At 34.3% G+C, this 17,051-nt stretch overlaps 1 protein-coding gene across 7 annotated transcripts in view; it reads left to right on the top strand.

Moving 5' to 3' along the window:
- Positions 1-16,815, top strand: part of LOC105466756 (WD repeat domain 17) — a 116,309-nt gene extending 99,494 nt beyond the window's left edge. For 5 of the 7 annotated variants that reach the window (XM_071092813.1, XM_071092809.1, XM_071092810.1 and 2 more), the window contains 9 exons: positions 967-1,106; positions 3,906-3,926; positions 6,150-6,261; positions 9,861-10,002; positions 10,750-10,852; positions 11,794-11,895; positions 13,905-14,003; positions 14,322-14,505; positions 16,657-16,815. In XM_071092813.1, the coding sequence (XP_070948914.1) occupies positions 967-1,106; positions 3,906-3,926; positions 6,150-6,261; positions 9,861-10,002; positions 10,750-10,852; positions 11,794-11,895; positions 13,905-14,003; positions 14,322-14,505; positions 16,657-16,776 (1,023 nt within the window). In that variant the 3' untranslated portion in view covers positions 16,777-16,815. The remainder of the gene's footprint in view (positions 1-966; positions 1,107-3,905; positions 3,927-6,149; positions 6,262-9,860; positions 10,003-10,749; positions 10,853-11,793; positions 11,896-13,904; positions 14,004-14,321; positions 14,506-16,656) is intronic. The other 2 variants (XM_071092815.1, XM_071092811.1) reach the window with 1 other exon arrangement.
- The last annotated feature ends 236 nt before the right edge of the window (positions 16,816-17,051 follow it).

Below are 17,051 nucleotides of genomic sequence, written 5' to 3'. Positions count from 1 at the left end.
CACTGTTGGTGGGATTGTAAACTGGTTCAACCATTGTGGAAAACAGTATGGTGATTCCTCAAGGATCTAGAACTAGAAATACCATATGACCCAGCCATCCCATTACTGGGTATATACCCAAAGGATTATAAATCATGCTGCTATAAAGACACATGCACACGTATGTTCATTGTGGCACTATTCACAATAGTAAAGACTTGGAATCAACCTAGATGTCCATCAGTGACAGACTGGATCAAGAAAATATGGCACATATACACCATGGAATACTATGCAGCCATAAAAAAGGATGAGTTTGTGTCCTTTGTAGGAACATGGATGCAGCTGGAAACCATCATTCTCAGCAAACTATCGCAAGAACAGAAAACCAAACACCACATGTTCTCACTCATAGGTGGGAATTGAACAATGAGATCACTTGGACTCTGGAAGGGGAACATCACACACTGGGGCCTATTATGGGGGGGGAGGGGAGGGATGGCATTGAGAGTTATACCTGATGTAAATGATGAGTTGATGGGTGCTGACGAGTTGATGGGTGCAGCACACCAACATGGCACAAGTATACATATGTAACAAACCTGCATGTTGTGCACATGTACCCTAGAACTTGAAGTATAATAGAAAAGAAAAAAAAAAATTACATTTTTTTCTGATATGGAGATTGAAGGACATATTGAGAATATCATAGAGTGTTATGAATTAAGCACAAAAATAGAACTAAGGGTTCTAAACTCCTTAATTCTGACCTGATAACATTTTCTGTATGTCTCATTAATAAGTTTTCCATCTGAAAATTGCAATTACTCTTACATAACTACTTTATAGGGCTATTACAGTCAATATTTTCTAAGAACAATTGATTTATAGGTTAATACTGCTTTATCTGCTTTATGAGCTTGGAGGGGAGTGATGAACCTACCCAGCATCTATGCAACTGAAGAAATTATTTTCTTATTGAGCAAGCTTGCTATGGCATACCTGATCCGCGGAAATGAACTGGAGCTGGCAGTCTGTGTGGGCACAGTACTCGGAGAGTCTGCAGCACCAGCAACCCACTATGCCCTAGAATTACTGGCGAGAAAGTGCATGATGATTTCAATATGGTAAGAATTTTGAAATTCAAAGAATAATTTCATAGTGATGGAATACATTTTTAAAACATTATAAATTCCATTTGATAAGATATGCATTGGAAGGATATAGGATCACCTTGTTTATAAAGGATAAGATTATGGAAGGAAACAATGATATAACAATGTCATAATGATGAGAACTACCATGGTTGTATAATGAAATCTGCCATGATCCATTCTCAAGTAGCCCAGTTGTAATTCTGTAATGTTTCAAGCACTTAAAGTAACATGAGACAACAAAGGTGCTCTTCTTAAGATGATCTGAACACATATTCCCGCATCTTAAAATTCTGCGTATCTATACTTTTTCTTGTCAGATCTTGTGTCCTATTTTAAAGTTGGACAATAAAGTCACTTTTCTAATATAAAGCAGCAAGAAAAATGGTTTTGCTGGACACTTGAAACAGGACACCTCCCCCAGACTCTGGCAATACCCAAAGAAAGAGACCCTGGGAATTACCTGGGGTAGCCCGGAAATCCAGGGCAGAGCAATTCCAGCTCGTATCTGCGGAGCCCTGGCCTTAAGTCAAACAATCCATTGTTACAGAGGCTCTATTAGGAAATATGTGATTCCATCATTCAGTAGATGTTTATGGAATAAAGATTATTTTAGATTTTTATCTTTTCTTTCCCTCAAATACTTAGGACCTCAAGAAGTTTCTAAATGAATTTATCAGGACTGTGACCTTTTCCCCATTACAAATCCCAGGCACACACACAGCACCCTTGAGGTGGAGCTATACAGATGACTATAACTACTGAACATTACAGGTGGTAATGATAATAATGAATGCTAACTAACACTTCTATACTGCTTACTCTGTGCCAAGCACAATTTTAAGTACTTTATATGTAAAACTTCACTAGGTTCTATGTGGTAGGTTTTGATTTTCCTGAGGTCGCAGTAAGTGATAGAGCCAAGATTCAAAGCTACATAAATCAGCTCTGAAGTTTGCATTATTAGCTATCAGACTACGCAGGGTGAGCATCCCTAATCCAAAAATCCAAACTCCAAAATGCTCCAAAATCCGAAACCTTTCAGGTGTTGACATGACAACCACAAGTGGAAAATTCCACACGTAAGTACTTAACAAAAATTTGTTTAATGCACAAATTGTTAAAAATATTGTATAAAATTACCTTCAGGCTGTGTATATAAGGTATATATGAAACATAAATACATTTTGTATTTAGACTTGGGTCCCACCCTTTAGATATCTTATTATGTATATGCAAATATTCTAACATCCAAAAACTCTGAAATCTGAAACACGTTTGGTCCCAAGCGTTTCAGATGAGGGATATCCAACCTGTACCACTTTATTATCTGCAGCCAACTCAGGAAAAAGAACAACATTTACATTCTTCTTTTTTGTCTGAATCTGAAGGTTTTATAGTGAATCAGGAATTTCAAAGTTGTTTTGATTTTTACATATATCTTACAGTAATGTAAGAGCTCCCTTCCCCCACTCAAATGCAGTAGTACCCTACCATCAGTTTTAGACTTCAGTATACATAATGGTGAGTCTCCTCTGAGAGTATCTAGTTATCCCTCTATCAAGAGCTGTAATAGTCAATTACATAGGGACTTGCCCTCATCTCAAAGCATGAAGCCTAATTCAAATTATTTATTCACGAAGATGGCTGATTTCATGCTAAAAGTCATCATCAGATGAAAGGGCATTTGTTTTTAAAAAGTGAAGGTAAAAAGCAGTAAAAGGGCCGAGCCCAGTGGCTCACACCTGTAATCCCAGCACTTTGGGAGGCCAAGGTGGGTGGATCACCTGAGGTCAAGAGTTCGAGACCAGCCTAGCCAACATGGTGAAACCCCATCTCTACTAAAAATACAAAAAAAATACCAAAAAAAAAAAAAAATTAGCCAGGCATGGTGGCAGGTGCCTGTAATACCATCTACTTGGGAGGCTGAGGCAGAAGAATCACTTGAACTCAGGCGATGGAGGGTGCAGTCAGCCAAGATCACGCCACTGCCCTCCAGCCTGGGCAACAAGAGCGAAACTTCGTCTCAAGAAAAAAAAGAAAAAAAAAATTGGCAGCAAAAGAGAACTACGTATACAATTGACCCTTGAACAATATGAGAGTTAGGGGTGCCAACCCCCCAAGCAGTCCAAAATCCATCTATAACTTCCAACTCCCTCAAAACTTAACTACTAATAGCCTGCTGTTGACTGGAAGCCTTACTGATAACATTAACAATTAACACATATTTTGTATCCTTTGTGTATTATATACTGTATTCTTACAATAAACTGGAGAATAGAAAATGTTGTTAAGAAAATCTTAAGAAAATCAATTTCCTATGCCTTAAGTGGAAGTGGGTCATCGTAAAGGTCTTCATCTACATCGTCTTCATACTGAGCAGTTCAAACTCGTAACATTGTATGTTACATACTATGACTAAACATTTTTCAATTAACTATATGTCTTAGTTACTTTTACGAAAAAACAAACATTCCTTGTAACGCCCCCACCCCAACAGTTCTTTTTAATATATCCATAGATAGATGTAACAGAAACTAGCAAACAGTTTAAATGTGGTGCTGATTAGCTTTATTTTCAGGAGAAATCTGTGGTCCTCCTGGCCAGTAGTAGAGCTGCACAGATTTTAAAAAACATAGCTACATCATTTATAAAGATGTGCATAATTTTTAAGCTATAAACACCTCATGTGTTTTACATTTACTGTAAAAGTCTTTTCTTCCTGATACTCATCATATAATCATGGTATTCATATTTAATATTTTCTTTTAGCTTTCCATCTGTTGGATACAGGTATTATCTACTTTTATTTAAGAGTGTGTTCATTGAAAATGTATACACTCCTTTATTGTATTATTTGAATGGTATATCTGTATTAAGAAATATTTATCAACTATTTTCACATTGTTTTATAGTATGCCAATTCACATGTATAATTTACAGCACATAAAACCTGACTACAAAGTACTGAGAAAAGTTCCTATCATAATCACTCATGATTGTACACTCATGTACAACTTAAAAGTTGTACAATAAATGAAATGTGACTTCCTGCAATACCAAATAAATAGCTAACTCAGCTAAGCAGAATGAAATACCTGTTCTGATAGTGAAATTTTATATTTTAGATCATTCAATTGGTCTAAATCATTTTTATATGTACATTTTTCCCCATTTGTGTACTGAATTCTCAAAAAAGGGTGAATTTGATTAAACATTGAAGGAAATTAGCTGGCCTTGCTAAAATTTCACCATATGAAGATATAATTCTACATTAAGAAAGTCAAATTTTGTAGTTCATTGAAGTTTGAATAGAATTTTAGCACAGCTATTTTATACACAGTAAAAACAAATAATTTCTGTATTTTCATGGACATTATTTAAAACTGCTATTAAATTTTGATAGGAGGAAACACATGACGTCATTCATACATTTTAGCAAGAACAGCTAAACTACAGCATGGAACTTGCCCAATGTAATAGAAAATGCGGCAGTTTGGAAAGATATTATGTATAATTTTTAAATGGCTAGGGGAAAATAATATGAAAAATTATTGTGATCTTTTAGCAATTCTCTTTTGATATTATCTAGAAAATTATTTATTAGTAAAATGATGAGTTATCAAAATATTTTATGTAAAAAACTTCACTAAAGTTTTTCTTATTCTAAAAACCTTAAAGTAAGCCTAATTTAAAATATTACTATCCTGATAGTTTGTGATATGTGTGTATTTTTTATTTTTAGTAAAATTTTGGATTTCGTACCAGAACTTGCCAATTATCTCTCTTCCTATTCTATATTCATTATATTCTTAATTAAGCATCTCTTAAGTTTTAAAAAGGAATCGATTTACTTAAATGACTAATGTAGATTTTACTGATGTCTTCACAAAGAAGATTAAGTGGGGTTTTACTCTCAGAGGCCTCAGCGCACAGCTTTGTAAATTCTTATGTGAAATATCACCTAATCTAAGGTCACCTATTCTGTGTGGCTATATATCAATTTCTTAAAAACAGTATCCTGAATTATAGAAAATTAGGTGTTTTCTCAGTTATGATGTATGCATTCATTAACTCCTCACCTAGTGATCTGAAGAGGATTTTACAGAAAATATTTTGATATAAATCTTTTAAGTACATACCATTTTATATTTTTAAAACCCTCTATTGCTTTACTTCACTGACTGAATGTTTAAAAAGTAAATGGGCTGGTCTCGGCGGCTCATGCCCGTAATCCCAACACTTTGGGAGGCCAAGGTGGGTGGATCATTTGAAGCCAGGAGTCTGAGATCAGCCTGGTCAACATGGTGAAACCCCATCTCTACTAAAAATACAAAAATTGCCCGGGCATGGTGGCGCATGGCTGTAATCCCAGCTACTCGGGAGGCTGAGGCACAAGAATTGCTTGAACCCAAGAGGCAAAGGTTGCAGTGAGTTGAGATTGTGCCACTGCACTCCAGCCTGGGAGACAGAGGAAATGAGACTATGCCTCAAAAGAAAAAAAAAAAAGTAAGAAAACTACATTTCCATCTTTAATTTCCACTTATGATTTAAGAAATATGTGGGATACCCAAAATTATGAACTTAAAATAACTCAGGTTTCACTGAGCTGGCTAATACAATTTGTCAATATTGACAAGCATAATAAAAGTTGACGAGAGTTAACTTTCACAATGTTTGCTTTATAATTCACTCCAAAGAACATAGTCAAAACTACTTAACTGATTAGAGAATATTCTGTAATAATAAAATTAATTCTAAGTGTGTTAAGACTCATGTATGTAAAGTTTACTTTTTAATATTTAGGAATTTATAAATATGTTTGCTGTTCATGACCTTTGGTTTGGGTAATCTGCATTTAGAGTAGTTTCATAATTACCTAGGTAATTAATAATGTTTGCATAAATTGAAAAGCAAGAGTGGTATATTATTTGAATTTCCTTTCTTTGAGATAGTTATGAATGTTATTTTTAAATCTTTTCCTCAATGAAGTGTCCCCTTTCGTTACGTTAACAGGAATTTGGCAGCCGATCTTCTCCTGATGATTCCTGATAATGAACTACATTTAATAAAACTCTGTGCTTTCTACCCAGGATGCACTGAAGAGATAAATGACCTTCATGATAAGGTATACTGATGATGTTAAATATTCTGGTTTGGAATGCAGTGCTATGATTTAATTAATTGTAGGTTCAAGCAAATAGAGATGCATGCAGAGAAACAAATATATGGTCCCTTTGGGATACATATATGTACAACAAAAATGGCAACAATAAGAACATTTCCTGAACTTCTGCTATGTGCTTGGCATTCTAAATCTTTACATATATTTGTATCTTCATTCTCATAAAACTTTGAAAAGCAGGGGATAATTATACAAAGAAAACTTGGAGAGGGTAAGGAATTTACCCAAATTAGTTAGTGGTGGAGTGAGAATTTCAACTTCAGCAAGTCTAACTCCAAATCCCAAGTGTTTTCCACTGTACACTTTGCATCTTGAAGTATGTTGTAGGATAACTTTTGAAAATAGACAACTTAGAATCCTTAAAAGAATTAATGAAATATAATGAAATTTACATGCATTTTTCTAAAGTGCCTTAAAAATACTCATCTGCAGAACATAGGAATCTGTGCATCAATATTATATATAAAAACAACCAAAATGTTCAATAGGAAGATTATTTATATTAATTTACAGTACTTTTCTATATTTCAGTACAATTAATCCATTAAAAATCATGAAGCTCTATTTTTATTGGCATGATACATGGCTATGAAACAGTTAAGTAGAAAGCAGATCATAAAACTATGCATATGCCATATGATTTTGGTTTGAAAATAACTGTGAATGTACATATTTATTTATGTTGATAGCATATTTAAAAAGATACCTACAGTTTCTTGTAAGAAAATGATAAGATATAAGTACAATATTTTCTTGTCTTGAACCTCTAAAACAACAAAGTTTTGTTTCAATTATTTGAACCGTGATTTTTTTATCCCTAGTGGGTGAGTAGCCCTATTCATTAAGCAGATATATTCTGAGTATTGTATTAATACAGATTGGCCAAAAGTGTGTGAATGAGAATGTGTGGGCGGATATGTGTATGTGAATGTGTTTGTGTTGAGACAGGGAAAATACTTGTGAAAGGAGAAATGTCCAAAGTTACCAGTGGGTGGTGAGATGATGGGATATTTTAACTACTTTATACACTTTGTAGTCTGTGAATTATGTTTTTTAAAAAGCTGGGCTTTGTTTTTTTAGCATGACAACTAAAAACTAATTTATTTTGAAATTAAAATGCATATGAAAGTGGGAGTTTTTTAATTATACATTAACTGGTAGTGTTTGAATGTACACTAACAGATATCCTCTGAGGCAGAAGGTACAGATGTTAATATCAAGGCTCAGAGAGGCTAAATGACTTGTCTAAGCTTTAAGACTTAAGCTAATGACCTCAGTTATTATTTTCAGATTTTAAAGATATTTTCATAAATATATGCTCTTAATTCAAATACTTTCATTTGTATCATTTAGGACAACTTTAATAAGAAAACCACACTAGTAATACTGGAAAAATTTAGTATATGTACTATGTTTTTATTCCTATAAATTTTACTAACATTGTTGTCAAATCAATTATTTTCTATTTATTTATTTATTTATTTATTTATTTATTTATTTATTTATTTTGAGATGAAATTTCTCTCTTGTTGCCCAGGCTGGAGTGCAATAGCAGGAGCTTGGGTCACCGCAGCCTCCACCTCCTGTGTACAAGCGATTATCCTGCCCCAGCCTCCTGAGTAACTGGGATTACAGGTGTGCACCATCACACCCGGCTAATTTTGTATTTTCAGTAGAGATGGGGTTTCACGATGTTGGTCAGGCTGGTCTCGAACTCCTGACCTCAGGTGATCCACCCACCTCAGCCTCCCAAAGTGTTGGGATTACAGGCATGAATCGCCGAACCCTGCCAAATCAATTATTTTCTAATACAAGCTACACACAGTAGAAGAATATATGCAGTTAGCTGCGACAGCTTTTAACGATAGGGGCTAGAATATTACTCACCTCGTCTTTTCATCACACATTCTAAAAGGATATAATTAGACTTTCTGGTCATACTTCATTAATACCTTTTTAGAAAGACTAGTGAGTGTGTGTGAAGGTGTTAATAACTCTGAACAATTTCACAAGTACAGATGCTCCTCGACTTACCATGGGGTTACAGTGAGTAAACCTGTCATAAGTCAAAAATATTCTAACTCAAAAATGCATTTACAACCTAACTTACCAAACATCATAGCTTAACCTAGCCTTCCTTAAACGTGCTCAGAACACTTACATTAGGCTACAGTTGGACAAAGTCATCTAGCACAAAGCCTATTTCATAATAATATCTCATGTAATTTAATGAATACTGTACAAAAAGTGAAAACCAGAATGGTGGTGTGGGTACTCAAAGTTACAGTTTCTACTGAATGCATGTCGCTTTGGCACTACCATAAAGTCAAAACATAAGTTGGGGACTGTCTGTAACACTGAAAACTATATATTCACATATGATGTTTACTTATATAACTTTTAGAATTGTAAAATATATAGGATAAAAATTATAAGGTGATCATCTTACTCTTCTTCTTATAGGCTAGTTAAAAATGAAATTTAAATGGGAGTGACTTTTTATTTCCTCTATGCCGTGAGCATATATCAAGGTGAAGAACCTATGTCTCTAGCCAAGCACAGTACTTACCATATAGTAGTTGCTTAGTAAATAACAGGCATTTCGTGAATAAGGATGGGGAAACGATATGAAATGTTAAATATATGAGAGCCCCGTTAATTCAGTTTGTTGTAATTTTTTTGAGAGATTGAGATGTAAAATGTTCATTTTACCTAATTTTTAAACAAGAAATATGAAATGATTGAATGAATGTATTAATAAATAAATTGAAACAAACCATGAAACTATCCACATTGTTTAGATGTAAACTTGAACATTTAAGCTTCATCTATTATAAACACATCAGAATTGGATATAAAAGGTAACTTAATGCTTACCTACATTATAAGGAAGCAGACCAACTCACTTGAGAAAGGATCAGACTCTCAGTTTTAACAGAAAAAGAATTTTTTTAAATGGGGAATGTGGCTTTCTATTTTATAGTAATGAAATTTCATGGATGAAAAAATATCCATTTCATGGCATTTCAAAATGTCAAAGCTAAAAACTTTTAGAGCTTCTACATTTTTTTGTGTCTCTGAAATAAGGTTGCTTTGTTTCAAAAGCCAAGTGACGTTAAATTACAGTGTAGAGGTTATGTAATAATGCACACCCTTTATGTTTGGTGCATTTAATGTAGTTTTTGACAATGGTCAATATATTTTTTCTAACATAATTAATTTCATCATTTAGGTGCTAAATTGCATTTGTAGGTACTAATTTCAGTATCACAATCAGGACAGTTTACTTCTATTTCTTTTTTAGGTATTTGTGTGATGGAAAACTACTAACTCATTAGCTAATATCCCCGCTTACTGTTTTTAGATCTTAAAGGTATTTCCATAAATATATTCTCTTAATTCAAATGATTTCATTTACATCTATTTTAGACAACTTTAATAAGAAAACCATACTAGGAAAGTTGAAAATATTTTGCACCTACACTATTGCCTTTATCCCTGTGAATTTTAGTAACATTGTTTTCAAATCAATTGTTTTCTAGTGTAAGCTACCCACGGTGGAAGAATGTATACAGTTAGCTGAGACAGCCCATGCGGATGACAATATATTTGAAACTGTAAAATATTACTTGTTAAGTCAAGAACCTGAAAAAGCCCTTCCTATTGGTATTAGCTTTGTTAAAGGTAAGTAATTAGTTGGTAGTATAATTTAAAATATAGTCATTTATTTGATCTTTGTTTTCATATTGATGATCGTTTTAATTCATTTTTGCATTGCTATAAAGAAATACCTGAGGCTGGGTAATTTATAAAGGAAGTAGATTTACTGGCTCATAGTTCTGCAGGCTGTACCAGAAGCATGGCACTGGTATCTGCTCAGCTTCTGTGAGGCCTCAGGAAGCTTTTCATCGCGGCAGAAGGTGATACAGGAGCAGGCATATCACTTAGAGCAGGGGTAGAGAGAAGGAATGAAGAGAGAGAGGAAGGGAGGTGCCACACTCTTAAACAATCAGATCTCTTGTGGACTCAGAACAAGAATTCTCTCATCACCAAGGGGATTGCACTAAGCCATTCATGAGGAATCCACCTCCTTAATCCAAACACCTCCCCACTCCAGCATTGGGGATTACATTTCAACATGAGCTCTAGAGAGGACCAGCATCCTAACTATATCAGTGATCAGCCTTAAAACCAAGAACTAGTCATCCTCAATTTAAAAAGGAGAGTGATGCTGATGTGAAATAGGGCATCTCTTCCAATTTTATGGTATGGGGACCTGAGAGAGGATGAATAGGAAAATACTTGTGATCTAGAAAACAAAGAGGTAGGTAGTACTGACTCACAGAAAATTCATCATATAAGTTAAAAAATGGATGAATAAATTTTGAGACTGCTATTTAATGAATCTCTCATCTGGTTGTATTTTTCCAGAATACATCAGTAGTTCGGACTGGACTTTGGATACCATATACCCTGTTCTTGACCTATTGAGCTATATTCGTACTGAGAAATTGCTCTTGCATACGTGTACTGAGTGAGTATTTCTTTCTGCAAAATATATAAGTGAATCTATGTGATAATTTTAAAGTGGCTCCATTGATTTTGGTATTCAGATCAGGAAATAGGATTATCTTGGACAGGTAGCTACACTTGTAGAAAGAGTATATTTGTGTTTGTTATATTTTTAAGAAAAAAAGGTAGAGGTCAACTTGAAATAGAATATTAAATTTTAGTGGTCCACTTAATATCTGGTATGCGTATGTTTTTATATGTACACACACATACCTGGTTTAAAGAAAGCAAGTTCAAAGCTTTTGGACCTCAAGTCCATAAGAAACTAATGGTCATATTTATTAAATATCCATTGTATGCAAAGCATCATACTGAGCTTGTGGGAAAGAAGTAAAAGGCTAGAAAGTACAAAATAGACATCATCCCTGGATTCAAGTCCTATTAAAAGACATTGTTATCTATATAACTAAAGCCGTCAGAGACTCTTGTATAATTTACAAGAGAAACTTCGGGCTCTACTTGCTTTAAAGCCTGTATGGAAAAAATGATGCAGAAGCCTGGGAAAGTGGCTAACTCCCTGTGTAAGAACTGCAGAAGGCATTCTTTACCCTCTCCTAGAGTCTACACGGTATTCCGGGACTCCCTCCACCTGACCAAAGGAGTTATTTAGGGATAAATTACATGAAGAAACAGCCAGGAAATAGAGAAAAACAAGCAGGCAAGAGTGAAATATTATTTAAAGACTCTTATTTTATATTATAATTGATGATACAGTATAAATATCTGAATAGGAATTAGGAACTGATGGATAATTTTCCTTAAGTTTAGAAAATTTTCTAAACATATATTACTATAAATGTCACCTTTCAGAGTATAGAGATACAAGTACATGAACTGTGTGTCAGAGTAATGTTCTATGCCTCAAATTGTGGAATTTATAAAAATAAGTATATTCTCTTTTAGAGCCCGAAATGAGTTGCTAATATTATGTGGTTACACTGGTGCATTATTGGCTATCAGAAGACAGTACCAAAGCATTGTTCCAGCACTTTATGAGTACACAAGGTAAAAAAGGTTTTTTCTTCCATCGTGACATTAGAGCAATTTCTTTCACTAAGATGAATAATCTCTAAGTGGATTATAGAAAGTATCAAATATATTATTACAAGTATCCATCTATTTACTGCACATGTGCTTTATAATAAAGAAGCACATAAACTAGAGATGTGTTAGGCTATAAATAATAAAAATTCTAATACTAGCTTAAACTCCTAGGGTTTATTGATCTTTCATGTCAAGACACTTAAGACAGGCGTTCTAGGGCTTTTACTGCCTTGCAGTGATTTCTTCAAAGACCTGATACTCCCCTTCTTTCCACTGTGATATTTTTGGATTATTTCCTCTTGCTTGAGTATCCCATGGTTACAAGATAGATACTAGCCCTCCATGAATTACGACTACATTCTAAGCAGGAAAGAGGTAAGAGTGGAAGATAGAGACCACAAAGGACTTTCTCCTGGCAAGACCATTTTATTCAGGGAAAAAGGTCCTCCTTAGGGTTTTATGCCCACATCTCACTAAAAGAAAATAGGAAACTGAATATTGTAGCTTTTCAATCTCCACAGCAGAAAAGGCAAAGTAAGAGGAGTTTGTAAGTAGCAGGTTACTTACTATTTTAATATTTTATATTCAGGCATAACCTGTTAGCCTTACTCCTACCTTTTCTAACAACTTGTTTAACTTCAGCCCTTGTACTTAAAACTTCTTATACTATAAAATAAAATTCACGGTGCCTTCCATGAAAACCTACTTCCAAGTCTAGTAGTTAGCTAAATGGCTTAGTAGGTGACCATTTTAACAAATGCAGAGGGTCTGTGGTTAAGCAGTTTTTCTAAGTTCATATGTGGCCGAAGATTCTGAGAGAAACAGGTTTTCTCATTCCTAACTTACTTTCCCTACTGTGTAGGTGAAGCACTAGCTGTCACCTAGTGCAAATAAGGAATAATACGGAATTAATATTGTCAGCATGCTCATGGAAAAAATCTCTTTCTATATAGGTAGCATAACCAAAATTGGAATGCAACATTTAACAACATTGAAAGATATTATGGGAGCAGTAGGATATATCACATAGATGTAAAATAATGTTTAATGAAGTATGTTCAGCTATATATAATTATAAAAGTAAAGAGAAAAATTCTTAATTAAGCAAGAAGAAAAAGAATGGTTTTTATCTGCAGGGGCAGGAGAGACTTGAGAGAACGTGACTAAGTTTAGGGAATGTGTTAGCTTAAAAAGAGAAATAATTTCCTAATATTAAAGAATTTATCGTCTCTGACAATTTCATCTTTGTTGTCTTGCTGCTTATCATTATTTTCCTGACCCACTAAATATGTGAGCCCTCAAAGTTTCATTCTCTCCTCCTCTGCTTCCCTTTTTCCTCCTCTCCATCCCACTCTCCTCCCACAGCTCCACTGCCTCCCCTCTCCTTGCTATACAGTGTCCTTCAGAAACCTCACCACTTTTTAGCTTCACCTATCACCTCTGAGGAGGTAACTCAGTGTCTTATACTCAGGCATAGCCTACTCTTCAAACTCCTGTGTGTATATTCAGCAGCTTGCTAAACTCCAGCCTAAAAGTCAGTATGCTCAGAATTCAAATCATGTTTCTTCTCAAATCTCCTTCTCCTGTGTTCTCTTTGTGTCATTCAAGATTAAATCATCAGGGTCACAGTTAAGTGTTCTCTCTCACGGTGGCTACTATTTAACATCACTTGACTTGTCCAACCATTCTCCATACATTATGCAGTTCATTTATTCATCCGCTCACTCAGTTACTCATCCACCCAACGTTTACTGAATAACTTCGACTTGCCAGGGACTCTGCTAAATATATTAAATATACAGATGAGCATATATACACATATACTAAAAAATATTCTATATGTACATTATATATAAGGTATAATGTCTGTATACAGAAACGTAAATCTAAAATCACATTTAAAGTTTGTTTGCTTTTTCTGATATCTTAGTTTTTGGTATCAGATGTTAATTTCCTTTTCACACATTCAGTCAGCTATTAAAACGTCGGGAGGTGTCAGTACCTTTAAAAATTGAATATCTTTCTGAGGAACTGGATGCATGGAGAGCTTGCACACAGTCCACCAGCAGGTGAGTAAATATGATATAAAAATTGGAAGGCAGAAGGTATTTGACATTATAGACAAACTTGTTGAAAGTATGTGTTGTCTCATTAATTTTAGCAGAATTTAGCAGAATCTTGATTTGTTTGGCATATATGCAGTAATAATTTACAGTGCCATACTTTTCTGCCATTTAGTCCTTTGTTTTACTATAAATTAAGTCTAAAGGTGATTTGCCTCCGTCAATAAAGGGGAACTAAATAATCATCAGGGATAATTTCTAATCTAAACATCAAAAATTCTGTGATTCAACAAAATGAAATGTTGACATCTGTTGAAAATATAGATCATTAGAAGACTCTCCGTATACACCCCCTTCTGATTCACAAAGAATGGTTTATGCAACTTTATTAAAGAGACTAAAAGAAGAGTCACTGAAAGGAATTATTGGACCAGATTATGTGACTGGATCAAATCTTCCAAGTCATTCTGATATTCACATTTCTTGTCTTACGGGATTAAAAATCCAGGTAAAGCCTAATGTCAGACATAACGTGCATTTCACCATTTTTATGTGTTTACTTTTTGAAATGATATCTTAAAATAAGCCTAATTTGGGTAAAAGTAGGTAATTTAGGACTGGGGCCCAATAAGAAAAATTGCCTCTAGTGCTTCCATAGTTAGTGCAAGTGGCCTCTTTCGGCTTAAAATAAATTCAGATACAGTAATTGTGCTGACATCTTACCACAGAAGCAATTCATGTAATATGTATACTTAGTAACAGATGATATGTATACTTTGTAACAACTATGTTTGAAAATATATACAGGTCATATCCTGACGGGAATTAAATAAGGGAGACAAAGCAACAGTCAACAACAGATGATTATGTCACAGTAGATTACATTCACTTTCTAGTCACCATCTATGATGTATAAAAGCAAAGCAACTAAAAACTGAGAGATGTGTATTACATCATTAATATATTGTGCATGTTCTTACATCGAGTTACGGAGCTTTTCAGCTATTAAAAATTACTGGGATCAATCGTGAGGGATGTCGAATTGCCAAGGATTGGTCCCTAATGTACAGTCAAACTAATGATGATGAATGATACCAGAGCCTCCCAATATGACCCAGGGGTGCCATTATCTCTAAGAAATAGAGAAATCTTTATTGTCTTAGAGCCAGGACTAGTTGTAGGTGTCCCCATGAAGTAAACAAAGCCAAATCCCCTGAAATACAAATTGAGACTACAGATTAGACTAAAAGATCCCCACCTCCCAATAATATACACAACTTATTGAGCAGATTCTTATGTATTTCTAATCATGTGAAAAGTCACATTTCATGCTAGGCCAATGAAGAAGGCAGGTTTTGCCATAGCGACCCAAGATAAATGAAGCAGCTGGATACTGATATAAATCCTAACTGTAGCTTAGCTTGCCACTGCAAGCTAGTTTAGTCTCAAAACATAACCAGTATCTTCCAAAACATAGGACACATAGTTGTATACACCTTTATTATCCATTTACGTTCAGAAATAAAGAACCAAATCAGGAAATTAAATAACTTTTAGTAAAGAGCAAGAAACATTATGAAATCTTTGGAGTGTGTCATCAGTGCCATTCTCTGCGCTTTGTGTACCATTTCTAGTACTTGGTACCTTCGTGTTTCTTTCCTCCTTTTCTTAAGGTTTCTTTTCTCCATCTGACCTTGACCTAAAAGGTACTATCTAAGCTCTCTGTAGCCAAGCCTACATCCAGGAAAAGAGCTACTAATTATCTCATGTACACTGAGGCCCACATGACTGGTATAGATGGAGTACTGTCCTGCCAGGATATTTCTATTTCATCAGAAAGTTGATATGTTTGGGTTATAATTGTGAAATTTCTAGTGCCTACTAATAGGAAGCTGTCTACTCTACATACTCCTATGATGAGCTTTCCATTATCTAGAAATAATTTGCTACAAGTTGTATTATTTGAAATCAGACCCAAAATTCAACAACTTTATAACCTAATTAAGAAAACATAATATGTATTGCATCTTGTGTTTTTGAAATTATGCTTTTCCTTACCCAAGCTAGGTAATATAGATTGAAAACGCTTCGCATTTCGTTCTTCATAACTACCTTGGCATATATCATAACTGATGCAACTAAATTATAAATAAGCAAGAAAATCACATGACTAAACATATTTTAAACTATATATACAATATAGAACAATATTCTTCATCTTCTGGAGAGCACATTTAAAGTTTCTGGCTTAAATAATTTCCCCAGATGTATTGACATAGGCTACATGAGTAAAATAGTGAAATATATTTAAGTCTATTATTAGGCATATATGCTTTTATGGAATAAGTAAACTTTGTGGCAGTTACCAGATTAACAAGACGTATTTGTCATTGGCAGTGCTACTGTATTTAAAGAATTTAAATTGAAAACAATTTTATTTTGACAGATATTAGGGCATAATGATGTAATGTTAGGACATTTGAAAATGTTTCTATATTTGGGTCCAACTCAAAAAAAGTAATTTTCTCATATTCTTAAATTTTTATTAGCGTTGCCTAAATATCATGTTTTTTATTGCAGTGATTCTCTTTCTGAAAGTTTAAAAATACTTCGCAAATTTATAATCTCATCTTCACTTTCCTCAACTCTCACTGCACAGGGCCCTGTGTTTTTCCTTGAAGACGGGAAATCTGCTATCTCCTTGAATGACGCTTTGATGTGGGCAAAGGTGAATCCATTCTCACCTTTAGGGACTGGAATACGACTCAATCCATTCTGATAGAAGATTTTTTTCCATGCTGGATTTTTTTTTTTTTTTTTAAAGAAAAACTTTGTGGGTTCCTATTACCTTAATCTTTGTTGTTCAAGTGCCAGAGGTTGGGAGAAGGATCGCAGGTTGGGAGAGTTGGGAAATAACAGTGAATTTATTCATTCACTTCAAAAAATAAAATATGTATATAATTTAAAGGAAAAACAGGTGCCTCTTTTATAAACAGTAACAGCTACTTTTGAGAAGGAGGAAATATTTAAGTTATAAAGGACTGAATAATCTAA

The sequence above is a fragment of the Macaca nemestrina genome, chromosome 3, assembly GCF_043159975.1.
Source record: "Macaca nemestrina isolate mMacNem1 chromosome 3, mMacNem.hap1, whole genome shotgun sequence".
NCBI lineage: Eukaryota > Metazoa > Chordata > Mammalia > Primates > Cercopithecidae > Macaca > Macaca nemestrina.
Note: the sequence above shows the minus strand (reverse complement) of the source record. Positions and strands in the feature narration are given on the sequence as shown.